Source organism: Crinia signifera, chromosome 8, assembly GCF_055691185.1.
Source record: "Crinia signifera chromosome 8, ASM5569118v1, whole genome shotgun sequence".
Taxonomy (NCBI): Eukaryota; Metazoa; Chordata; class Amphibia; order Anura; family Myobatrachidae; genus Crinia; species Crinia signifera.
Genome location: NC_139224.1, coordinates 135,800,913 through 135,828,310, shown reverse-complemented (window position 1 = coordinate 135,828,310; position 27,398 = coordinate 135,800,913). Strand labels below are relative to the sequence as shown.

The following is a 27,398-nucleotide window of genomic DNA, read 5'->3' as shown; positions in this document are numbered from 1 at the left end:
TATAGAAACATGTTTTATGACATTTACGTTACGCTAGAAATAGAAATGATCAGGGCTCTTTAATGTTCTCATACAGTAAGAAGGAGAAATGTGTTCCACAGATAAAACAAGACACAAAAAGTTAGAGGCTTCAAGTTTATTTGCGATAAAATATTGCAACATCCTTTTCTCTTTTTTTTATGTTTTCTTTAAAAAAAGAAAAAAAAAAGAAAGAAATTAAAAAAACAAAAACAGATATATAACATGGCATCCATTCAAGGGGTCACATTCACATCACATGTAACACTGTTAGCAGTTCACAGTCAGAAAATAAACCAGTGAAAATTAAATAAAGAAACACCAACAAAATATATTACAAGAACTTTTTGAAAAAAAAAAAAAAATTGAAAACACTGGTAGTGTGTGGCAGAGGTGTGCAGCGCCAGTCATCCCAGAGAGAACCATCCATAACTGTTCTCCTACCATGCATAATGGGCTGTAGTGATCCCCACAAAAAGTATCACAGGAAGAATCAAGGTGGAACATGGGTGGGAAAATGGAGAGCACCCTACAAGGCAAATATTTAAGGGGGGGTTAATTACAAAGGAATTGGGACAATGGACACTGCTAGTGTTCTATATTAGAGTGTTTAATGTCTGTATGATTGACACCTCCATACAATACTTTGTAGCAGCCTTATAGAGCAGAAACTGACTTCAGGGCCAAGAGGGGGGGGGGATACAATGATTGCTGCAGAGGTTTTGGATAGTTACTGGCCCAAAGTTACAGTTTCTGCAGGACAAACGTGTCAGCAGAGTAGACAATGGTATGAAGAGCATGGAATTCCCAGAGATGCAGACATTACAGAGTATGGTACAGCAAATAGGTAGAGAGGTTATCAGTTGCTTGGATGACCTGGAAAGCCGAAATAATCGCAGAATAGAGCAGATTATGTGATGCTTACATTATTACACACAGTTATAGCCAAAGAACACAATCCACTCAGGTCCCCAAAACTTTGTGAGCCTGGTACGATCAATGGAGTGGGTTGTGTGGGTGCCAAATTACTGGCACTACAAGATTAAAAATAAAAAGTGCATTCACTGTATGAAATCCTAGTGGATGCAGAGAGTGGGAATCATTGCGATCCAATCACATCTAGCTGGTCTACAGGGGAAGCATTGTAGTTGTACAATACAGAGCTCAACTTCCCGTTACATAAGGCCACCCTCACTTACTGGCTGCACTATTCTCTGCTCTACACTCATTCTCACCCTACCTAGGATGCCGGATACGGCTCGGTGCTAACAAGGAGTTGCGTAGTAGCGGATGATGTCCATATAGTATAATTTAATTCTATACAAAAATAAACATACAAATGTCACCCATTATATCTATTCATGGCTGTTATGTAATATTGGTCTTAAAGGCAGTATAAAATGAGTTTAGAAATGTTATATTTCATCTCACTATACATGATTATTACTGTTAACTAATTGCAATATGTAGATTTCAGGTGATTTTTTAAAAATGTTATTATTGTTCATGGTTATTCAGTAAGTGGTAGCATTTCACAGGTTGTGTACAAGCTGTTTTGTGGGGCTTCAGGAGTTGTCACCTTATGTTAAGTATAAGGAATTTCTCTGCCAGTTAATAGTAACTGAGGGATACTGAGGGTCACATGATTAGAATGTTAGCTTCCCTGAATCCTGTTTTTGGGAATTCTAAGGAGGGAATTCAATTGTGTTTTTCATGCAGCCGCCACTAGATTGTGGCTAATGAAGTATTTCAATTGTTGCTTCGTTCAGGCATGATCAGCCGAAAGGAGACATTTCAGCTTGCAGCCACAAGGTGTGACGAATTGTGCGACGAGCGACTCATTTGGCTGCCCAAGCGGTGCTTTTCATGTTACGTCCATTAGTTTAGTCAGGTTTAGACTATTTACAAAGCTACACTCATGCTTTTTAGGCATGACAAGCATGTTAAAAAAATCCCTTAAAACAAAAGAACATGGCCACTAGATCTCCGGTCACTTGAAATCAGGCACAATAAAACAATTGAATCACCCCCTAGAAATGAACATCTCAACATTGTTCTGCAATTCCTAAAGTACTTAACGTGGCTTCCATAAATGTTAGAATGAACTTTCACCCCATATCCTGCGTCATCTCACCTCAAATATTGTATCTATCTAAAATGAAATCCCACAATTTCTAAGGACAATATTTAAATACTGCACTCAGGGGTAGATGTATGAAGCAGTGATACGGGAGGAGTAGTGAGCCAGAGGAGGAGAAGTGGCCCATGGCAACCAATCAGCACTAAAGTAACATCTATAATCTGCATAATAAATAAATGATACAGAGCGGCTGATTGGTTGCCATGGGCCACTTCTCCTCCCTTATCACTGCTTCTTACATCTACCCCTCTGTGTGACCAAGCCTGATCATGCAGCCATGCACTAAAAAGTCACTCCCCACAACACTTAAGGCGACATGTTCAGTGAATGCACCCTTTATTTGTGTGGGCATGGGCTCACAGGTTTGCAGCAAGTGAGATCAGGCTGTTCGAGTGCTCTGCCATTGCAGTCACTCAGCTGTAGACTCCAGTTAAGCCCATATTCCAGTAATACCCAGAAAAAGCCGCTGCATTCAATAATTAAGTGTTTGACAGATGGCATAAACACTGATCACAAAGGTTCCATATACATATTCTGCAGATTATGCTTGGCATAGTGAGACAGCACGTCCTAAGTGAGGTCACAATATACACTTCTTTATACAAAATCTGGACCAAAACAAAAGTTAATGAATACACACAAACACATCGTAATAACTCAACGATAAAATAACATCGGTCAGTCAGGTTCCTGTGAATGTGTAGTGTTTTAATTAATGTGGGCACTCCATAACTGTGGTGGTCAGAGCAGTCACATTGCATTGTGGGACAGTGAATATGTAGCATAACCACAAAAACATGCGGTGATCTTCATGGCTTGTAGGCGTAAGAAGAAAATCATCATACAAGCGAATAAGCTTTTTTTTCTTTCTATTTTTTTTTTTTACCTCATTTACATTAAAACATTTGTGTGATATGTATAGTTATGTGGCAAAGTCAACATATCAATATTCCGAATTACCCAGTGTGTCGCAATAATAGTGTATACATTGCGTATAGACAGCGGAGGAAGCCATTTTGTGAATGAAGCAAACATAAATAAAAAACAGAACTGGGAGAAAAGATGCCTCATGCTAACTACTAGTGACCGTGTCAAAGCTGGCATATTTATAATGGTCTCGCAAAATGGCTGCCTCCACAGTAATTGGGCGATGTGCACAATTTTATTGTCTTCACTGCCTGGGCTGTTGCAGAAATCCATTTTCAACCAGAAGTGCCCGTGTCATGGTCTGCAATGTAAAAGTACTGCGGAACATGGCCTCTCCCTCTGACGGCAGAGGTTTAATGAGGTAAAATTTAAAAATTATAATAAAAATACAATAATAGAGAAACTTGGGCCTTGCTTAGTCCCATAAGGACTAATTACTCTTAAAGTTCTCTGTTGTGGCCTATCTGCTTCCCACGGGGAATCCTGGCTCCACACATGCACACTATCCTCTCTCTCTCTCTACCTGCCCCAAACAGCACTGAAGGTGGTCTCAAATATAATACCATCACACTTCCCTAGTTTTTCTGACTCTGAGGTGCAGGATAGTTACCAAAGAGGATTGCAACATCGCACATTTTATTTTTGGACCCAGTCAGAATGGAGAACAAAAATCTCCATATGAAGATACAAACTAAACCTGAGATGTAAAATACAAAATAAAGCAAAGCAAAATATGATTAACACAAAAAAAAGGAGATTAAAATGTAATCTGGTGTTTTAGTGTTAAAGGATTGCTGCTGGATTGTACTGTTTGTTCATATTACCAGCAATACAGAGGCCAAACACTTTAATTGGCTCCTTCAATGCTGAGGTTATCACCACCTGTCACACACCTGCCAGTACATCCCAACGGCGGAGGTCAGTTTACGGTAGTCCGGGGTATCCTTAACAAATGCCTCAGAAACATTATTGGAACGGTTGGAGGCTACCTCTGTACTACGTCACTGATCTCCTGTACACAGGACAGTAAGTTATTAAGTACAGGGTTTGGACCCTGGGAAGAAGCAGAAGCACCCCCAGCCCCTGCGGAAGACACCTGCAGCTCTTGCAAACTGATCTCTAAGCGACTGACAGCCTCACGGAAGGCAAATTTGTTGCGTGTTTGGGGTATGGAGTCCACATATCCAGTGCAGTAGTCCAGAAGCTGATGACCTGTGTCCACCAATTGGCTGTTGGGTTGGGGTAGTGTTAATGCACTGGATAACATTCCAGCACACTGCAATAGGGCTTCTTTGCTTATTTTTTCTGCAGAGATCTTCTCTGCAGGCTGCTTGGACTTCCTAAGTGCTCCCCTACCACCACCAGCTGCCCCATTGGAAAGCTTTCCTGCTTGACTAACAGGAGGCGGTGGTGGCAGCATGGGCCGAGATGGCTTGGCCGCACGGTCGGGACCAGACTGCGTAGGTGCAGATGAGCCTGTGCCCTCAGAAGGTGGCTGCTGGAGGAACCTCAGATTTGGAGGAGGAGGGGGTGCACATTTTGGCTTCAGTCGGCGATGAGAAGGACGGTCCTTCTCAGAACCAGCTGGTGCCACATGTTCCTGAAGCAATTTGAAGGTGTGACCTAAAGAATCCATTCCTACCAGCTGGACATCTGTTGATGCATTCCTTGGAGAAGGAGAGATGAGAACCGGCACTTTGTGGTTGTGGGCGGCTGCAGGGAAAGAGGAAGAGACACTTCCTGCATGTTTACCGGGTGACGACCTGTCATCTGCACCTGTCCGCAGACCACCATTTCGTTCACTACCTCCAGTCCGTGGAAGCATTTTGGCCTTTACTCTGTCCCTATTTGGTTGTGGGGGTGCTATGTCTAATGCAGTCCTTGGAAGATCCTGCTGGTTCTCATCTGTCTGCGAGGACACAGAGGCAGCACGGTCCAGCTGGACCTTAGTCCGGTGGCAGTTTCTGGGCAGGGTCATGGATATTCTGTCCTGCTCAGAAACTACAGGAGACATAGAGGACGTGGAATTGGACCTGGGAAAAGGTTTGGATTGATCATCATTGCTCCCTGATTTTCCTGTCCGCAATCCAAATGTCTTTTTGATGAGGCGGGGAGTGAAGAAGCCCGATATTCCGGTCCAACCACTGCTGCCTCCCCCTGGGGCTTCCTCTGCAAAACTACGTTGAGATACTCCCCCATAGGACTTGTGGGAGCCAGGAGAAGCAGGGTTGTCTAGACCATCAAGTTGCTGGAAAGAGGTGAGCTCTCCGGTGAGCTCAGGCCTTTTGTGGGGCTGGTTTTCCATTTCCCGGAAGGAGCTGCTGCGTTTTGGAGGCTGTGGGGCACTCTTTTTCTTCATGAAAGAGCTGAAGAATCCTCCCTTACGGTCTCGTGTAAATGTCGTCTCCTTAGTATCACCCAGTAGGCTACTAGGAGACTTATCCCTCTGCTTGCGGGGAAGAGCAGGAGAGCCGCTTGCTACAGGAGACCCCCGAAGTATCCCTGAGAAGAAAGAAAGGCCATTTTTAACACTTATCAGAAGCACTGCTCTTTTCCATAGCAACACCTTCCCAGTACAGATTGCAACCTCTAAGAATCAATGAGTCAGAAAAGAATGACTACATCTGAATTACCTGCTGTTGTGCTGGAGGTCGAGTTATCGGAGGAGTCCCCAGTGCCTTCAATGTTCTCTTTGTTCTCTACTTTCTTCTTCAATGTGCGAGATTTTGAGGGCAATATGGGAAGACGGCTCTGACAAGAAACTGATGTTGAGGAAGCAGCGGTGCGCCCCAGTTCTTCAGCAACCTCTGCAAGTAAAGAAGCACAGTGCTTAAAGGGTTCCATGGGAAAACATGAAGTCTGAGTTATGGTGCTGGTCCTTAGTGATATGATAGGCTGCATCCTTTGCATGCAAAACTGCTTTATTAGCTGGAAGGAGACATTGACGTTTAGTATGAATTACAAAAAATGAGAACTCCCTTTCTAGAATCCACTTAAAAATGTTGCTCGTCAAAACTTTGATATCGCAAATGATGTAGACCAGATCTCTCAGTCAGTGATCCGGGGAGCCTGAAAAATTGGTTCAATTGTACATGGCTTCCTGGAATCACTGGCTGAGATATCCGAGCAACCACCAGGCAAGCTTCATGCTATACTCTGCCTCCCTGCTATCCCCAAAGCCGTCATAGCTGGTATAAGCCTCATCATTTACATAAATAAATAAAAAAAATAGGCAGGGAGGGACACTGACAGGAGCTCATCTCCTTAATAGTGTAAGAAATGAAGTGATCGCATTAGTGGTCAATTCACTTTTGTTTTGTGCCTCTGCTATGCTGCCATACATGTGCGGTCTACTGTCCACACGTGTGGCAGCCATTCTGTGCTAACTTGCTGGGGGTCCTGTAATAATCTTTGTTGGCAGACGGGCTCGCAGAGCAAAATAGCGCAAGAACCCTTGATCTAGACCAGTTGTTCCCAACCCTGGTCCTCAAGTACCCGCAACAGTCCAGGATTTTCCAAGTCACCCGGCAGGTGCACTATTCATTAAGACACATTTTAAAAGATGCACAGGTGAAGCTAATTATTTCACTTGTGATTCTGTGAGGAGACCTGGAAAACGTGAACTGTTGGGGTTACTTGAGGACCAGGGTTGGGAACCACTAATGTAGACAATCCAAAAGTAGTGCAAACAAGACAATTAGAATAAACACCTAGTGTTCCCGCTAGGCTGTTTTAGCGAGGCGCTGCGCCCTGCCCGATTTTTACAGGGCAAAATGCGCCCTGCCCTGCTAGCAGCGCCCCACTAAAACAGCCTGGTGCCTGCCCTGGCTGTGTGCACGGGGAAGCGCAGCGCCGCCTTAGACGGCGATTCCCCTGCAGCACGGTAACGTCAGCGGGGGCGGGCCCGCCCCCTTTCGTGACGTTGGCTGCCCAGGACCGCCCACAACTGTGACGTCGGCGGGCCCGGTCCGCCCCTCTTGCGCTGCCCCCGTGCAGCGGCACCCTGCCCGCCCTCATTTCTAGAGGGAACACTAAACACCCCATACTCCAGAGAGCATAACTAACTAGCAGCTATATTCCTGTGTCAGTAGGAAGAGAGCTGACCACAGCCCCCACAATCTGTGGGACTTCATCCAATTTGGTCACCCAGGCTTGTGGTCAGAACAGATCTCAGCGGCTTGGCACTAGAGCAGTAAAACAGACTCAGAAAAATATCCATACAGTGGAGTTGATAATGGTAACGGTACTTACCTTCATTTATATTAGAATCATGAAACATGGTCTCAAAGGCTTGGTGTGTCTCTGCGAAAGAAGGTCTGTCGGATGGATTCCACTGCCAGCCTGAAGTGGGCATAAAGCAGCGGGTATGAGAGGAGGGTATAATATGCATGGCAATATTATCAAATACATGCAGCTGCTTATATTACGCTGATGCATATCAGAGATTGGGGCAGGTGTAGATAAAGTAGAAGGTGATAACACAGCAGCCAATCAGCCATGTTTGAAAACTGACCGTTAGGAGTTGATTGGCTAGTGCGTTATCACCTTCCACTTTATCGCCATACCAGGCTTAATACGTCTGCCCCATTGTTTGTTAGATTGTTGCAAAATCAAAATGCTGTTACTCACAAGCTCTCATCAGTTCGTAGACCTTTGGTGGGCAGCCCTCTGGCTGTTCCATGCGATATCCCTTCTCCAGCAAGTCATATACCTGAGACAGGTCGATTCCGGGGTATGGAGACATGCCATAGGTAGCGATCTCCCACAGCAGCACCCCAAAAGCTGTACAAGAAGGAACAGACATCATTTAGCTCAAAAGCATTGTATAACCTGATGGGGTTAAAAGGGTATGGGGTCATTATGTCATTAATCACAACGTCACCAGTAAAAATGTTGATACCATGTCGATGCAGTTAACATGCCAATCCAATTTTTTTTCCGTTTCGGTTGAAAACTGGGTGGTGTCAGCATTGTGCTTGTCCTGATTCAGAACATGTCGACATTTGTCGACGCTAGATAATGAATGTTGGAACATACCAATCCCATTTTGCTGAAATGCTTGTGCTGGCAGCTGGTAGCACCTGACAGGAGCAAGCGTTGAATCGCTCTGGCAAGTGCGCAGGAGACATAGCTGCTGGAACTACAACTGAATTACCCCCAATGCGTGACATTTCCTAATGCAAGGTGGTCAGAACCTACAGAAAGGCCAAGGAATGGCCAGCCTAGAAACAGCTAACCACTGGGAATGTACACAACTAGCTACGTACACAACTGCTTCAATTTAAAATAAATACATTTTGTGGATGGCATCTTGGTCAGAATTATGGGTTGCCCTGACAACGGGGATTATTCTGGTTCACTTGGAAGGCACAATCACTCTCTAATGGAGAGCACCATGTGCACTGCAGGTGGGGCTGATGTAACATGTGCAGAGAGAGTTAGATTTGGGTGTTTTATTGTTTCTGTGCAGGGTAAATACTGGCTGCTTTATTTTTACACTGTAATATAGATATCAGTTTGAAGTACACCCCCCCACTCAAATCTAACTCTCTCTGCACATGTTACATCAGCCCCACCTGCAGTGCATATGGTTTTTTCCTATAGAGAGCGATTGTGCCTTTTCGAGTGAATCAGAATAACCCCCGATATCCTGGTGTCAGAAGCTAGGTGTGAACGTTATATAAGTTGTATTAATGAGCACAGATAATCAAATGCAAACCTCGTGTTCAACGATACGCCTGTGAGGCTCTAGTCTGGGCTATTAGAACTCAATGTCTTACCCCAGACATCTGATTTGATGGAGAATGTGTTGTATGCCAGGCTTTCCGGTGCTGTCCACTTGATGGGGAACTTGGCACCTGCATGAGCCGTGTACGTGTCTCCAGTCATCAGCCGAGAGAGCCCAAAATCAGCCACTTTCACAACATGGTTTTCGCCCACCAGGCAGTTCCTTGCAGCCAGATCCCTATACGAAGAAGCCACGACATATTACAATAGTACCCCATATAAACGGTCAGCACTGGCCCCAATGGATGGCACAGAACACAGCGGAACCCTACAAACATTGACAACAGAGCAAGATCAGTACCTCAAAAAGATAGTGCATGCAGCTCACCGGTGGATGAAGTTTTTCCTCTCCAGATACTCCATGGCGGAAGAGATCTGAGTGGCCATGTAAAGCAGGACTACAGCAGTCACCTCCTCCCGGTTACACTCCCGCAGGTAATCTAGCAGGTTCCCAAAGTGCATGTATTCCGTTACAATGTAGAACGGGGGCTCCAGTGTGCAGACACCTGGCAAACAATGACAGGTTAGGTTAGGAGGACCCCAGACAGTGGGAGGCTTCCTACAGACAGAATGGTAATCCCGTGCAGTACACACCTAGCAGCTGCACCAGGTTGGGATGTTTGATCTCCTTCATCACTGCGGCTTCCTTGAGAAACTCCTCCACCTCCATTGTGTCTTCCTGTAAGGGATGGGCACGAAATACATTAGCTTTCATCTTTTCTCATTCATATTCCACAAATAAGGATCAAAAACAGTTGGTCATAGTGTTCATTCTAGCACCCTGCTCCTTGTAAAATCCTTGTAGTTACTCCTTCCTGCCTGGAGTGTCTCGGTCTGCTGTGGTACTTCAAGAACAATCTGGTTTGTTATCGCAATGTTGGGATACAAACCAGACTGTTGTAGTAACACCACAGCAGAGAGCGACTCCCCAGGCAGGAAGGAGGAACTGCAAGGATTATTCAAGGAGCAGGATGCTAGAATGAAGATTTGAAAAAGGAAAATAAAATGATTTTATATAGATTTGTAATAGTTTTTAACACGTAAATGGAATAGATATAGTAATTATGCAGAATATTTACACAGGAGAAGAAATTTATAGAAAAATATTCAAAAAAGGATTATAACATACAAAAAGTCAGTCAGACATCCTTGCAGGGAAATAAATATTGTGTCATGAGGTAAAGCAGGACCAACAGGTAGAGAACGTACTACAGTATGTTAGGGTAGAGAACTTTGTTACCTTTAGTGTTTTCACAGCTACAGTGAGACTGTATTTTTTCCAAACTCCAACATAAACTTCACCGTACTGTCCCCCACCCAATTTGTGCTTCATGGTGATGTCTGTGCGCTCCATCTCCCACTTATCATGGATGGGGGACACTCCGTAGACGGTGGGCTTGTTGCACTTGGGTGCTGGGTAGTGTAAGATGGTGACCAGGCCGTCAGCCACGGTGGAGTGATGGTGAACCAGCTCAGCCAGTGTGGTGAATCGGCTCTCCGCTGTGACGTACACCTGCAGGACAGGAAACATTTTAGTTTTATTGCGGCTCCTAACAGCACCAACAGGTCATCTCCTCACAGGCAAATGCACAGCTTGTGTTAGGTTAGTCTGTGAGCAATGAACTTGGGTGATATCATGGATGACAGAGGAAGGTTATGTTTTGGTGCAGCACTGTGCTGACCGAGAAGACAGTACAATATAAACACACACACACACACACACACACACACACACACACACACACACAATAGCAGCAAATGTATACATGTTAGTCATAAAATTGCCTGTCTGTGTACACATAATCTTAAAAGGCCAGAAAACTGTGTGGGTCTAGGGCAGGCATGTCCAAACTGTGGCCCTCCAGCTGTTGTGAAACTACACACCCCTCATCATAGTTTTAGCATTCCCTAATAGCAAAACTGTGGCAAAGCATAATGGGAATTGTAGTTTCACAAGAGCTGGAGGGCCATAGTATTGACATGCCTTGTCTAGGGCAAGTTAAGATGTACATTCTGTAACATACACACACACATATACACTATGAGGTGAAGTACAGACAGTGACCACTAGAGGCCACTCGATGGACCAAATTACATAGTTACATAGTTACATAGTAGGTAAGGCTGAAAAAAGACTTGCGTCCATCTAGTTCAACCTGGTATAGATATCCATTGCTGATTTGGTTGGTTCTGGTATTTTACAGACAAATTATATTTCTTATTTGTACCCATGGATGTTTTTCTCCAGTAAATGTTTGTCCAACTTTGCCTTGAACGCATTTAATGAGCCAGCCGTTACCACCTCTCTGGGAAGAGAGTTCCAGAGTTTGACTGTTCTGACCGTAAAGAAATTCTTTCTACTAGCTGAATTAAATCTTTTTTCTTCTAATCTATACTCATGCCCTCGCGTCCTAGATTCCTTTCTAGTAGAAAATAGGGTGTGTGACAGTTCCTTATATTGGCCCTTGATATACTTGTACATGTTGAGCATGTCCCCCCTTAAACGTCTCTTTTCTAATGTAAATAGTCCCAAATTGCTTAAGCTCTCCCCGTAGCTTAAATTCTCCATTCCCCTAATAAGCTTTGTTGCTCGCCTTTGGACTTTTTCTAATTCTATGATGTCCTTTTTATAGTGTGGGGCCCAGAACTGTACTCCGTACTCTAGGTGAGGTCTCACCAATGCTTTATATAGTGGCATAATTACCCTTGAGTCCCTAGTTTCCATTCCCCTCTTAATACATGCCAGAATTTTGTTGGCCTTTTTTGTAGCTACATTACAATGGGCACTACATCCTAGATTGCTGTCTATTTGGACTCCTAGATCCTTTTCAAGTATGGAATTACCCAGTTCCTCTCCGCTAAGGTTGTAACTTGCACACTGGTTGTGTCTCCCAAGGTGCATAACCTTACATTTATCTACATTGAACCTCATCTTCCATTTTTTTGCCCACTCATCTAGAATTGCAAGATCATTTTGAAGCATGGTGACATCTTCTGGTGATTTGATGACTTTGCTAAGTTTTGTATCGTCCGCAAAGATGGATACATTGCTGAGTAACCCTATCCCAATATCGTTAATAAAAATGTTAAACAAAATGGGCCCCAAAACCGAACCCTGGGGCACTCCACTTAGTACCGGTATCATATCTGATACGGCACCATTCACAACCACTCTTTGTTCTCTATTACATAGCCAATTCCCTACCCATCTGCAGATATTTTCACCCAATCCTAGGTTCTCCATTTTATTAATCAATCTCTTGTGTGGGACAGTATCAAATGCTTTAGCAAAATCTAGGAAAATCACATCTACAGCATTTCCATTATCGAGGTTTTTGCTAACTTCTTCATAGAACCCTAGTAGATTAGTTTGGCATGAACGATTTTTCACGAACCCATGTTGGTTAGTACTGAGTAGAAGGTGATGATCTAAATATTCCTGGATACCATCCCTTAAAAATCCTTCAAATAGTTTACCCATAATAGATGTTAAACTAACGGGTCTGTAATTAGCTGGATCTTCCTTTTTTCCTTTTTTGAATATTGGCACTACCTCTGCTATTCTCCAATCTTTTGGTACTATACCTGACGATAGTGACTTGCTAAAGATATAATGTAGGGGGGTAGCTAGTTCATCCCTTAATTCCATTAATACCCTCGGATGAATCCCATCTGGCCCTGGTGACTTATTTGTTTTGAGTTTGCTTAGCCTCAGTATTATTTCTTTCGGCGTGAAATCCACAATGAGATCTGGCTTATTTGTCCCGTTTGTGGTAAATGTTCGTTCCACAGTCTGCTCTCCCTTAGTAAATACTGATGAGAAGAACTCATTTAACAGTTTTGCTTTTCCCTTGTCCTCAGTAACACTTTTTCCACTAGTATCAGTTAGTGGGTCTATGTTTTCCTTAATTAAACGTTTACTATTTATGTATTTAAAAAACTTCTTTGGGTTGTTTTTGCTTTCAGTGGCTATGCACTCTTCATATAATATTTTAGCTGCTTTGATTACCCCTTTACAAGTTTTGTTTGATTCTTTGTATTTTGCGAATGCCTCCTCATTCAAGTTATTTTTATAGAATTTAAAGGCTCTGGTTTTATTGTTGATAGCTGACCTTACTTACTTACTTACTTACATGTCCAACCATGGTGGCTTTTTTTTGTTGAATTTACCTTTAGTTACTTTAGGAATGTATTCAATAGTTAGTGAATCAAGCACCTTTTTTAGAGTATCCCACATTTCCTCTGCATTTTTTCCCTCCATAACCGTTTCCCACCCAATTCCTGTTAGGGCTTCCCTGAATAATTCAAAGTTCGCTTTTCTGAAGTTTAGTATTTTTGCAGATCCTTTTTGATGTAATTTACTGAAGTTGATTTCCAGTGAAACCATATTGTGATCACTATTCCCTAATTGTTCAATTACTTTTGTGTTTGAAACTAAGTCTGTGTTATTTGTTAATACTAAGTCCAAGAGTGCCTCATCACGAGTTGGAGTTTCTACCGTTTGTGTAATAAACTGGTCTTTAAGTAAGCTTAAGAACCCATTGCTTCTTGCTGATTTACCTGTTTCGTTTTCCCAATCAATGTCGGGTAAATTAAAATCCCCCATAATTAATACCTGACCCTGATTTGATGCTTGTTTGATTTGGTTTAAAAGAAGAGACTCTTCCCTTTCATTTATATTTGGTGGTCTATAGCATACCCCTATTATAAATTTGTTTTTTGGTTTCTTATTATTGTCGGTTATCTCTGCCCACACTGTCTCCGAGTTGTCGTCTTCCAGGTCTGTGCTCATATTTTTCTCACATGATGTTAAGTTATTATTTACATATAGGCACACACCCCCGCCCCTTCTATTTTCCCTGTCTTTCCTGTAGAGTGTATATCCCTCCATGTTTAATGCCCAGTCATGCGACTCATTACACCATGTTTCTGTAATACCAATGATGTCATAGTCATCCCTACTGATCACCGTTTCAAGCTCCCCGATTTTACTCACTAAGCTTCTTGCATTAGCCAGTAAGCATTTTAATTTATGTTTATTTTTAGATATGGCTCTAATATTGTGATTAGTTTCACCCCAGGACCCATTTGAATTCTTTACTAGCTTCCTCTTTCCCCTCTCCCCTTCAATAGACTCTCTACAGGCCTCCCCACCATGCACACTGCCTGCCCTCTCCATAGTTCCGGGAATTCTTCCTCTGTCATTCCCTCCTTCCCGTATACTAAGATCATCTGTACCTAAGAACTGTAATGGGGTAACGTGACTGTTACAACATAACATTTTATTACATGACATTCCTGATGCACCCTGAGAGTTACCCCCGATTATACCCTTGTTATGTCCCAGGACTTTGTCTATGTCTCCGTCCCCCCCCTCTTTGTATTGCTAAAAGAGGTCGTAACAGAAATTGAAAGTAAATTTTCCCGGGACACTTACACTTTTACAGCAAAAATGCAGGATCCGACCCGGATCGGATCCAGGACTTACCCAGTTTACACTGCGGTACCTACCCGCAGTGTAGATGGAGGTGGCACTTGGATATATGTCATCATCCGCGGTCATCCCCGCTGGGACCGTTGATCGCCGTGCTGGGGGCAGCCCAGCACCAAGATAAGCTGCTGGGCTGCCCACACACAGGCATCCATTCATCTCCTCTGCTGCTGTCTACAGAATACAGCAGACAGCAGCAGAGGCTGTCTGTGCCCCCCCATTCAACCGGCAGACGATGTGGTCCGCAGGTTTCACGTCCCCCATTTATGTAAACGGGAGCCGTGTCAGATGACCCGGCGTACCCATTTACACCGCCCTCTACCCAGGTCCTAGCCGTGTTCTACCCAGGTCAGGACCTGGGTAGAAGTCCCGTGAAAAGAGACGCGGCGTGGCCATTTACACCGCCGCTGACCCGGGTTTTTGGGGTATAATCTGTTTCAAACTTGCTGGATATGAAGAGAGGGAGCAGCGAAGACAGAGATTGGAGGCAGGAGAAAAAAATGTGGACTGGGGGAGAGTTTGCGGGTTAATCACTGTCACAGCTCAAAGTGAAAGTACATTGCAGAAGCTTTTAACTAGTATTAATATAAATCACATGATGCCATCCCATGTGACGCTACCTGCCAATCAAGGACAGTGCATCTTACCTTTAGAATAATAATTTTGTGAACAGTATACGGATAGTTTCAAAAACTGGTCTGAATGAGCAGCTGCTGGGCGGCTTTTAAGTACCTGGTATGTCAACCATCTTTAATATATAGGACAATGCCTCACCTTGCCATCAGAGGCAGTGTTGATGCGGTAGTGGTAGACGCGGCCCTCATAGCGCAGGGAGATGGATAGCTGGCCTGGGCTGCTCTCGCTCTCACGCACTAGGAAGCTGCCATTAATCAGGCTGCTGAGAAGATACTCGGCCGCACTGCGAGACACAGGACCATGATACCACGAGTGCTTCTCCAGGCTGTTGACGGGAGTGATGTAATTGCTGGGCACCCAGCCCTGGCCGTTCTTAGACAGCACCTCGCACCATTCGCCATTCTGGTTGTAACACAGCACCCGTAGCTTCTCCCCTGCAACATAAAGCAGAGGATATGGTTAGACTACTGCATGTTCAAGATTTTCTTATTTATTCAGTCACCCGCAGGGCGCAGCAACTTATACAGGGCAAACCGTCATCATTTACTTTCTGCTTCTTAACCAGAAACATCTCTGTAATTATTTTTTTCCAAATAAATAGGATTTAATAAACCCAAAAATGACAATCTTATTAAAAGACGCAGGGCCTGCTACTGAGTTGAAAGTAAAACAAAACAGATCCAAGTAACTGTATCTGGAACCAATCATGCTGCAAAGCAAGGGGTGCAAACACTTTTTGAATGCATTGTAAATACTGGCTGCTTTCAAATGCAGCCAACAAATGCTGGACAGCTTTATTTTTACACTACGGTCTACATCGGCGTTTAGGCCAGGTACACACTAGAACAGTGATGGCTAACCTTGACACTCCAGCTGTTGTTGAACTAAACATCCCAGCATGCCCTGCATCACCTTTAGCATGGCTGAATAGTAAAACTGTAGCCGGGCATGCTGGGATGTGTAGTTCAACAACAGCTGGAGTGTCAAGGTTATCCATCACTGTACTAGAATGATCTTGGCCCGATAGGTCAGTACGATTTTACCTCAAACAACCTATTGGGCCAAGATCATTATAGCGTGTGCCCGCAGTGGTTAGCAATGTATTCTGGTCACCCCTGCTGCAGGGTCATTTGTAACGTTCATATAGAAAAGAGAAAGCAAATCAGTTTCACTGTGACGCACTCCTAATTCACACAATGTCAACGTATGACTAAAATTACAGTATATCTTTATTAAATAATTTATAGTAATAAGTATCACTTACAGGCCATCATTATTCAAATAGTCATTTCTAAATTTTTAATATTTATTAAATAATGTTTGACCCGATAATATATTTCCCTGTGTCAGGGATTATAATGGCGAAAATGTTAAAATAAGAAGAATAATAGGTATAGAGAAAAAGAAATTAGTAGAAAGATTAAAATTTAACTCTGTTGTCCGTTTAGTATAGAATATTTCTGTAATAATTCCTGTTTGGTGATTCAGGTAAGTATAGTACGTAATGCAAATTGAAACGTAATAATAAATGGGTTTTTATTCCCAACTCTGCATCTAATATAGTCTTGTCTTTATTACTATATTAAGTAGTAAATTAGGGTGACACCTTCACTGTATTGTTACCACCATGGATTGTATGCTATATTGGTACCAGCTTGAATAGCGTTATTCCTGTCAGTGCGTTATTAGAATCGCAAATATGCTGGACCTTGGCTCTTAAATGGACTTAAATATAATGTATATTACGAGGTTGGTATTTCCTTTTCATAGGGTGATTACCACTCTTTACATGTGTACATTGTACTCAAAAAGTGCCCATGAACCAGGTAAATATCGGATAGTAGGAAGGGTGGTGACCTGCCGTACGGCCTAGTGTACCACTTCTCTCTTAAAATCCTATCTATGATATCTTATAGTCACATCCATATAGAATAGGTGCATTCGTTTATTAGCAGTGCTTATTGTGTCAGCCTGATAAGTAGCTGCGCTCCTTATTGCGCGTCTCCTTGCATGTATTCTGGCGTGTGTCTAGCATGCATTCAATAAGATACACCGTGCATATCTGTTGCTGTTATATACATACAGTCACGTATTGTAATATGTGCGTTAAAGCCACATTTGTGATATTTTAGGCATTCACAGTTATCTAAGAGATTGGCTTAGAGTAAATTGCACAGTCTGTACTGTATGTATTGCTATAAATCGTACATGCAATGAATTGTTCACAGTAGATTGTCCATTTTATACCGTTATTGCAACTGCTCATGCATGAAATAGTTATTTAGATATATTCATGTAGATTGATAAGAGCAAGTTGCACAGTTTGTGTTGTATGTATTATACACGCAATCATCATTCTGATACATTCATGCCTGATTAGTCATTTAATGTCCGTTCTGCAGGATGTCAGTTATATTCTGAGATTACTCAAGCCATTAGATGTTTCTCGCTGCCATCCAAATATTTGCAAGGCGTCAGGGTTATTTAGGCGTGAGTACATATCATTTTATTAGAGGGTTGTTGTGACCAATTACTGGGTGAGCCGTTTGTAATTAATACATGCGCCCAGTATTGATATCGCTTCCAATCTAAGATATAGAAGCGCCGGAGCGCTCTCAGTGAGGTGCGCCGTCCGCAGCCCACACTGTTAGAGACAGGGTCACCGAGTTCTGCCTGTGTTCCGGCGTCTCGCGTGCACCCCGCTCTCCTGACTGAGATACACGCTACGGTGAGCGCTGCTACACGCTGCGTGTTGGAAGCAGAGTTATTGACACATAATCACATTTAGATACATTTCAATTAATACATTTAAACGGTTACAAACAGAGCGAGCTGCCGATGCGCATTTCGCCTGTGTCGGCTTTTTCAAGGCTGACCTAAGTCATTTGTAACGTTACCATGTTGCCGTACGTTGCTCCCCTGCATCAGCAAGTGTGTATGCACTTGCCGATGCAGGGTTCCGTCGGTCACTGGCATGGTATTGACCAGGTGCACGGTAGCGTGTATGGAGAAGCATTACTGGATTTGAAGAACTTAGTATTCAAAGGTCAGTGCGCACACAGGATGCAGTACTGTGAGTGTATACTGGCCACCAGCGCCTCCTCAGCTAGTGTTTGCTCATTTCATCTGTGTATTATGAGAGGTGGTTATCAGTGCAGGCAGAGAAAAGCTGGATGATGAGAATGCCAACCTTAAAGCTATATTGAAGGGATCTTCTACATTGGGGTGGTACTGTGGTTCCTAAATGCAGTACTGGAGATCCTCTCAGTTGCACGCTATGAAGGACATTTGTCACTAGCCTGTAACAGTCACAGCAACCAGGAGTAATGTTAGCAGCTGCTCATTTAGGTTATTCGTCCTGATTGGTGATACTGGTGGAGAATCTGGTTGTGACTGGACTACGGGTTCTAGTTAAGTGCAGTGTATTGTGTTCCTGTGTAATCCCAGGGTGCCGTAAGCCTGAAACTTTCTGTGCATCATTTCCCCTGGTAACTGGAAGACAGGTTGGAAATGTCTAGGTTGACATTAACAAAAAGACGACATGCACTTAGTAAAAAGGTTGACACCAGCAAGTTGCCATACCATTTGTCGGAACATGAAAGGTCAACATATCAAATGCTGTCGCATTACAAAATGTCGAAAGTGGAATGTGCAAAGGTCAACAGGTTTTTTTTCCGCCATTTTTCTATAAACGTTTTCATGAATAACTAACCATGTGAACTCCAATTGGGAAAGGAAAAATGTGCCAAGGGCAGCGGTAGCATTACGTGGTACCTTTTCTATGTCGACCTTTTGTCAATGTTCCCTACCCATTTTCCCTTGCAGGAAGTACAATTGAAGGAGAGATAATAAAACTCCTTTCTAGCCTACAATAACCCACCTTTAGTGATGCTCAGGGTGTTGTCGCCACTGGCCACAAAGTCATAGAGGGCGAGGAAGAGATTGGGGTCACTCTCTGTGGCTCCCAGCAGGTTCTCCTTGGAACTCCAGCGGATGGCATCATTGAGAGCTTGAGGTTCAGAGTCGCTGCCAAAAGGCCGGTGGAGAGCTTCTAGGAAAAAGACAAAAGTGGGTGAGTTCACGAGAAAGAATCCATTGATTTACTGAAGTATCCACTTACATACAGTAATATTACATAACCAGCCATTAGGAGATGTAGCAACAAATCATAAGCAAACAGCACTCCTTGAGTAAGGTGCTTGACTCACTACCGTCACAGTATTTATCAGAGTAGCATAGCAAGAAAAACAAAGAAGCAGCAGTTCCAGAAATGAGATCACCTCTAGAGCCTTCCAGACCGCAGGTTAGGTATTCCAATGGAAGGCCTTTACTCATGATGACGAATAGTCATCTGATGACAGTGCGACCAGAGATGCTCATCTGAATGCTAGACCAGCTACTACCCGTTATATTGTCACTAATTAATGTCTAAAATATTGTCACTAATTAATGTCTAAAAAGGTAACATGGCCCGTCATGTACATAGGGTAAACATTTCTGAAAGACTAGTTATTATATTGCCCTTTCCACAAAAGCTGCACATAAGATCAGCACACCAGCGCATAAGCCTGGCTGCACGCATTATTAGTTCATAGACACAGTCACGTGCAAGAGCGAACACTGATCTCTCGCAATTCATACAGTATACAATGTACAATACAGCAGCGTTTACCCATTCCATTCCACAGAGAACCAGACAGTACATGTTTTCCTGATCTCCTCATAGAATCACCTGGAAATCTTTGATAATGTCTACACCGGTGCTCCAGCAAGGAGATCTGGAAAACATGCACTGTTAAGTGTTCCCTGAGGACTGGAGTTGGGAACCGACAGATGATAACATGATAGAGTATATAAATCAAAACGATGCAGAAGCAGTGGTTCACGAGGCAGCCTTCTACGTCGGATAATATGGATGGCAGTGTCTGGTACATACTGTTCTGTTTTACATAAAGGAAAAGGGGAGATTGGGAGGTTGGAGTATAACCGCACAGGTGTGTATATAGGATAGGTAGTGAGTAGGAATTATATCTTTTGTCATACCTGCCTTAAAGGTGAGATCACAGGTTCTCAAACAATGATCCTATGATTTAAATCCCACTATATTTATACCAGGACCATGGTGAAATTAGAGGCTTAATGAGGATCACTGATCACGAAAGAGAAACCTGTCTCTCCCCCTCCTCTCCCAAGTGGCAAATACTGCCCCACATCCTAAAATATTTTTGCACCGCTATTAGACACAATTGTGTCACTGTAGTCAAAAAATAAGGAACACATATTTCAAAGCATACCTATTAAATTTTTTTTAGATATTTTACTTAGTATCATAAACACCTACTAGGAACTGTAATATAAGGGTGCCCCCACCCGAGTTTTCTTTTTCTCTTCCTCTCTTGGTAAATAAACATACTGTTCTGTGCCTGCTATTCTGTTATACACCTTTTACACCAAGGAATAACCCAGGTTGGACCCAGGTCGGCTTTGGTGTAAAAGGGGCCAACCCAGGTCCAGTAACACTGGTCTCCTACCCAGGTCCTGACCAGGGTTGAACACTGGTTGGACCTGGGTCGTGGGCGGTGTAAATGGTCCCAACCCAGGTTGGGACATCCAGGTAGTGCTGAAAGGATACCAGAAGTGCTGGACGCCTTTCCACAGTGCGCTTCAGTGGCAAAAGACAGCAGCCAGGAAGGATACGGGCAGTGCACACAAATCATAATTGGATGCAGTATTATTTATATTATTTTTGGGGGGGGAGGGGGGGGGGGCTGGGGGAGCACATGGGAGATTCGGTCTGCTGCTGCAGGGACCGAATGGGTGATGCTGCACTTTTATACCGCAATGTGTGCTTGAACACTTAATAAAACTTTTTGAAAAATATTTTACAAAATAAACAAACCAACATTTTTCAATGCTAACTAGTCATGTCGTTTAATTTTTATTTTAAATCATTGAGGGAAGGTTGGATGGCAGTTTATCGGTCCTAAAATGGACATTTTTAATGTCATCCATAGGGAAAAGCAGGGCTGACCCAGGTTCGGTGTAAACAGCGCAGACCTGGGTCGGACCTGGGTCACAGTGCTGTGTAAATGGGGTATGAAGCTGGGTCCAACCTTGGAAACTCCTGTGTTAAAAGACCAGGGTCCGACCAGGGATTTTGGTGTAAAAGGGGTATTAGTATATCACAATGGGGCAGATGTATTAAAGCCTTAACAAGAGATAAATGCAAGGGTGATAAGGAGAGATAAACGTCCAGCCAATCAGTTTCTTACTGACATTTTTCAAACACAGCCTGTAACATGGCAGTTAGCAGGTGATTGGCTGGACGTTTATCTCTCCTTATCACCCTTGCATGTATCTCTTGTTAAGGCTTAATACATCTGCCCCATTGTGTCATTCTAGCACCTTGCAAAACCCATGTACAGTAGTTACTCTTTCTTGCCTGAGGAGTCCCTCTCTGCTGTGGTGTTTCCAGCACTCTATGGTCTGTATTCCAATGCTAAGGTATAGACCAAAGCACGCCAGAAGCAACAAAGCAAAGAGTGACACCCCAGGCAGGAAAGAGGAATTGCACGGGGTTAGAAAGGTGCAGGAGAATGAACCCAATCACCAAATGTTATGCTATTCTCCCCTCATTCATAACTAATTCGGTCCTAGATGTTTTGGGGCAATGAATGGAAAGGGGAGTTTTTAGGGCACAATGAAAGATTGGGATGAGAGTCCAAGCTACCATAGACTTCTTTCTGTCATAGTCCAGAAATAACCCCTCCTGTGCAGAACCCAGACATGACCTGCATGCAGTCTCCAGCACTAGTGATTTAAAGCTCTGCAATTCAGGGAATCCCCCCACAGACAGACCCGGTCCAGCAGCGTGACAGCATTGCTGCCCGCTTTTAGCATCCAGACAGACGCTGGAGGAGCCGAGAGGTCGACACCATGATAAAAATAAGCTGAACTGAAAGCCAGAAAACAGGACCCCAGGTTTCCAGGCTCCTGCCCCAACCACTAGACAGAATGTATTTTCAATGTGACATCACCCATGTCATGCTCTAATTATAGACAAGACGTGTGTCATCTACCAAAATAATCAGGGCCGACACCATTTCAACCAGCCAGACCATTCCGTGCATAAGCGAACCGCTCCGGCGTTCAGGACCACCAAAATAGTCTAAACAAATCAGAGGGCTCTCACGCAATCCGATGCAGAAGGCAATGCTTCATGTACGCAATCCATGTGACCACTACATGTGCCATCATATGTAATACGTCTTTTAATGCGTGTAAGAAGAAAAAAAAAAATTAATCTGTGTCCGGATTTATACTTATTCAACAGGAGGAGCGGTGACTGCACTAGGTTTTGCTCACATGTATATATGGGAAACTCGATTATATTATCCGACACATTGTAACTGATGTACGTTTCCGGTGTGCAAGACTTTCCACGTAAGGCTTAGCAGAGCTGGATAAGTTATTTGCAGCACGGCTGGTGTAATGGTCAGCATTACTGCCTCACAGCGCTGAGGTCATGGGTTCTATTCCCACCATGGCCCTAACTGTGCGGAGTTTGCATAGTTATTTATTTACATTATCCCCGTATTTGCGTGGGTTTCCTCCGGGTACTCCGGTTTCCAAATATATACTCGTAGGTTAATTGGCTCCCCCCAAAAAATTAACCCTAGAATGTCTGTGTGTGCGTGTACATATGGTAGGGAATATAGATTGTAAGCTCCACTGGGGCAGGGACTGATGTGAATGTTCGAATATTCTCTGCACAGAGCTGCGGAATATGTGTGCGCTATATAAGAAACTGCTAATAAATAAATACATTTGCAATTAAAAGACTTCAACACGATTTAATATGTAGCAGAACTTTTTCTTAGATCATTAGAACATAAAGAGAAAACACATAACGTGTGCCAATTACAGATGCAGCCGTGCTGATGATATTGCAGGAATACAAGTTATATCTGCTAATCAGAAGTGATGCTACAAATCAGAGGTCAGCAGGGATATCAAACATAACAGAGGCCTGATGCAGAGGTGCAGGCAAATCCCACTGCAACGGTTCTGAGAAAATATGCTATTGCCGCAGGGAATTGTACAGAGGCGCCCACTGGTGGTGTTGCTAATCTGAAAAAAAAAGCACCATTGACCATCACCATTGTAACTGCATATGCAGACTCAGTCGCAACACACCTGCGTTCAACTAGACACCCGCAATACATCTCACTTACTCTTAATTCTGCACTCAAACCCTCACTGTGACCACTGTTTGTAATCAAACAGCATGTACGAAGCGCGACTAATGGTGCACACAAAAAAACCACACTCAAATAGACAGGATGAACCTCTGTCCACAAATTGCCTATTACATCGGTCACACATAATTTGAATTGGTCATCGAAAACCAAGCCAGAACACCCCTGAAAGTCCCCCAAGGCACCCCAGGGTGCCGTTGCACACAGTTTGGGAACCTCTGCTCTACACTATATCAAAAAACATCTTAACCTTAAAAGATCAGTTCTCCTGCACCATATGCAGCACGACAGGAAGAAGCGCCCAGGCTTACCAGAGTTATAGAACACATTTCGCCGGATGGCTTTCTCCCACAATCTCCCGCCGATCATGTGTCCCTTTCCATGCAAGATGCCAGCAGACCCCGGGACTGGGCCAAGTATCATGACCAGCAGGCTTGAGGGGCAGCTAGCAGTGTGGCATAGATGCGGTCTGTGCCCACTAACAAGAATGAGCACGCTGGAATGTGAAGGGCTGGGAGGGGAGAGGGGGGTGGAGGCAGATGCAGGAGTCTGGAGTCAGGTTACACGCACTGGCTTGTAGTAACAGTTGTTGTGCTTGTAGGGAGCGTAGACGGGAACTGCCTTGGAAAAACGGCTTCAACATTTCTTAAATCCCGCATATGTACAACTGGGAAAGGGAACACGTGGGAGGTCAGGCGTGACAGCAGTACACACATGGCATACCATCCTGAAGGACATTACCACAGTTGGCAGCAGTTTGGTGCCAACATCTACACTATACACTGAGGTGCAATAATCTGCAGGAGGAGACGAGACATCTGCACGCTAACATTGGTACTGCCAGTGTCCAGCATTGCAGGAGCAGTCCGTAGCTGCAAGCTTCCCTTGCACAGTCCGGTATACGGTCATTAGGTCGACATGCATTGGGTCAATCACTGAAGGTCAATATGGCTTAGGTCGACACAAGAAATAGCTTGACATGGCCAATGTCAACAGGGTTGGAAGGTCGACACAAGCATTACTGTAGGTCAACTAAGGCAAGGTCAACAGTCAAAAGGTCGACATGAGTTTCACAGGGTGTTTTTAGCCAACGTGTGCCGACAGGCGGTATTTCACACCCTACCATCCACTATGGCAGGGATGGGGAACCTTCGGCCCTCCAGCTGTTGTTGAACTACACATCCCAGCATGCCCTGTTACATCTTTGCTATTTGGCCATGCTAAGACTGTTGCGTGGCATGCTGGGATGTGGTCATGTCAAGTCATGTTGACCTTCAGTGTTCAACCCAATGCATGTCGACCTAACGAGCCACACCCCCGAGTCCATCCAAACACCTTTCATTTACTTTTATTGGAGACGTGGCTGCTGGAAACAGGAATCTAGGGTGAGATTTAATAGGATGAGAGATTCAGAACGTGAGAGATTTGGGAAGAAATCTCCAGCTTTTTTAAAGCGGCAATCATTTACACTGCAAAACCAGTGTGATTTTGCAGTGTAAATGATTGCCGCTTTAAAAAAGCTGGAGATTTCTTCCCAAATCTCTCACTTTCTGAATCTCTCATCCTATTAAATCTCACCCATTTGAATTTGTCTAGTGGTTTTTGTTAGGGTAGATGCTGGGAAAGCACAGCCAGGACTTCCGGCCACTCTGTCCGCCCTTCCCACAGGCTCTGCAGAACTTTCACATTTGCCAGTAAAGGCAGAAGCAGCCCACACTGCTAAGAGGCAGACAACAGCTGGTGTGGCACTAGCAGGAAACCTGCATGTGTGTCTGCTCTATCCCCTGCGCTGCCTTGTTCAGCACAGCTGTCATTGGGAAACACCTGTGGCAACAGCTGGCTGAGACAAAGCCACAAGAGATCAATATGCGTACCTGCAGACCTATACAAAGGACAGGGCTAGCTGCGCAAATCTGCTGTGTAGCTACAATAATGTTACTGGGATCCTGCATTCCAAGACTGTGTTGCTGGGAACACTCAGGCCGGGATTGCTCAGCAGTGTGCCCGGCGCAGAATCAACATATACACATACATTTCTTGCTGCAATACTAGATTATTACATAAATGGGTTGGAAAGTCGACTGGCCTTAGTCAAAAAGTTGACATCATTTCCCCCCCTTTTTTTGTCCCGATAGTTGACATGGACACTGTCTAAGTGTATCGCATAGCTCGCCATGCTTCGGGCACAGTGCCTCGCTGTGATTGGCACACTATTTTATTCTCCCACCACACCGTACTGGATGGTAGGGTATGAAATACCCCCTGTTGGCACATGTCGGTTGAATTTTTTTTTTAAACTCATGTCGATCTTTTTTGACTGGCGACCTTCCCATTGTCGACCTTATGCTTGTGTCAACCTTCAATGGTTGACCTTTATAGGGTAGACCTAATGACCTTAGCCCAATGGGTCACTGTCTTTATTACATAGTAAATGTATACAATATTTTCCTGTGTGGTTATTGGTTACATTCAGTATACAAAGCAACATTTCCAAATAAATAAGAACAAAAACAGACAGGCATGTACTATACAGTTAAGCCCCATACACACTAGAGCAGGGTTCATCAACAATTTTGCTCTGGGACCTCATTGACAATAAAATTGATTAAATGACCCCAGCAAGTCACTGCAGAATGGTCGTCGCCTCAGTAGAGGGCAGCTCTGTGGAGGCGCAAATGATGTGAGACTGAGGTAACAGACTGTATTCTCAGACTCCTTGGATCATTGACAGAGACTAGTAGTCAGCAACATGGAGTCATGACCCCAGGCTGAGATGGTTGTGATCCGCAGTTTGAGGGATATATCGTTCATATCGTCTAACCAATTGTTGACCAAAAGTAGTCTAACCACATGGTTTTCGCCCAGTCAAAAAATCCATGAGCATTGAATAGGGCAAATTGCAGGCTTGCACCTGGGTGGCACCCACTCTTTGTACTGGGACGGGATTGGTTAACTGGTTAATAAAATCTGTTTAGAAAATGTGTATTTTAGCCCTGGAAGACCAATGATTAAGATTTTAAATAAAAAAAACAATAATAATATTAATAATTCGATCAAACTATACTCGTCTAGTTCCTAATCCTTTATTGGGAGGATGGTCTTTTACTATTAGCCCGTGCTGGTATTGTCATACATATGGTTTCTGCTATATTGGTGTTATGTTGTTTGTTACATCATTTTGTGTACTTCTGTTTGCTTTTTCATATTTGTACATTTGCTTGTTTAATGAACATGTATAATTTTATTTGTTTCAATGAAGATAATTAAAATAAAATAAAATAAAAAGCAAAACAAAAACAATCAATGGTGGCAAGTTTAATATTTAGATCCACCTATATATATATATATATATATATATATAGATAGATATATAGATATTGAGAGAGAGAGAGAGAGAGAGAGAGAGAGAGAGAGAGAGAGAGAGAGAGAGAGAGAGAGAGAGAGAGAGATAATAGTGTGTCTGAAGCAACACAGACAACCCCCCCAAAAAACCGTGTAGACTTTTTGACCTGTCGACATCTTTAATTGGCGGCATTTTGATCATGTCGGCATAGTGAATGTCAGCATTTTGAAGTGTCCATAGTCGACCGTTGGTTAATTGTGTTCGGTACTTTGACTAGGTAAATCATGCTGAACCCCTCTGAGCCTTTACCTGCGGACCCAGCACCTTCCTGGTTCATAGATTTGTTTTGCTGGAGCTGGTACCATCTGTGTAAATGCTGCTAATGTATATAGTATAACAGATAGGGGGTCACTTTCTTGAGAATATGGTGTCATGCTTTGGCATGTTGCTTGGTTGTACTGGAGAGGATAGGGCAAGACATACAGATCTGGGTGCACTAGTGTTCATTCTAGCACCCGCCATCTTTGAAACCCCATGCAGTTCCTGTTTCTTGCCTGGGGTGTCTATCTGCTGTGGTGTTTCTAGGACAGGTCTGGTTTGCATATCAGTGCTCATATACAGACCAGACTGTGCTAGAATCACTACAGCAGACAGCGACACTCCAGGCAGGGAACAGGAACTGCATGGGTTTTCAAAGATGGAGGGTGCTAGATTGAACGCTAGTGCACGCGTCCATTTTCTCCCAATACATGATGCTCAGTCACTTATAACTGAGCAACCTTCAGGGCTGCATACAGA

General features: G+C 43.6%; 1 protein-coding gene across 3 annotated transcripts in view; it reads right to left on the bottom strand.

The window, feature by feature from the left end:
• Nucleotides 1–573: 573 nt before the first annotated feature.
• The window catches only part of ABL2 (ABL proto-oncogene 2, non-receptor tyrosine kinase), a 68,559-nt gene continuing 41,734 nt past the window's right edge, over nucleotides 574–27,398 (bottom strand). The window contains exons 1-11 of one of the 3 annotated variants that reach the window (XM_083157226.1): nucleotides 23,569–23,792; nucleotides 18,880–19,050; nucleotides 15,138–15,433; nucleotides 10,113–10,385; nucleotides 9,467–9,551; nucleotides 9,201–9,378; nucleotides 8,866–9,050; nucleotides 7,715–7,867; nucleotides 7,337–7,426; nucleotides 5,719–5,892; nucleotides 574–5,587 (exon numbers count right to left, since the gene is read on the bottom strand). In XM_083157226.1, coding sequence (XP_083013352.1) covers nucleotides 4,071–5,587; nucleotides 5,719–5,892; nucleotides 7,337–7,426; nucleotides 7,715–7,867; nucleotides 8,866–9,050; nucleotides 9,201–9,378; nucleotides 9,467–9,551; nucleotides 10,113–10,385; nucleotides 15,138–15,433; nucleotides 18,880–19,050; nucleotides 23,569–23,680 — 3,234 coding nt within the window. In that variant the 5' untranslated portion in view covers nucleotides 23,681–23,792 and the 3' untranslated portion in view covers nucleotides 574–4,070. Of the gene's footprint in view, nucleotides 5,588–5,718; nucleotides 5,893–7,336; nucleotides 7,427–7,714; nucleotides 7,868–8,865; nucleotides 9,051–9,200; nucleotides 9,379–9,466; nucleotides 9,552–10,112; nucleotides 10,386–15,137; nucleotides 15,434–18,879; nucleotides 19,051–23,568; nucleotides 23,793–27,398 lie in introns of those variants that run through there. The other 2 variants (XM_083157224.1, XM_083157225.1) reach the window with 2 other exon arrangements.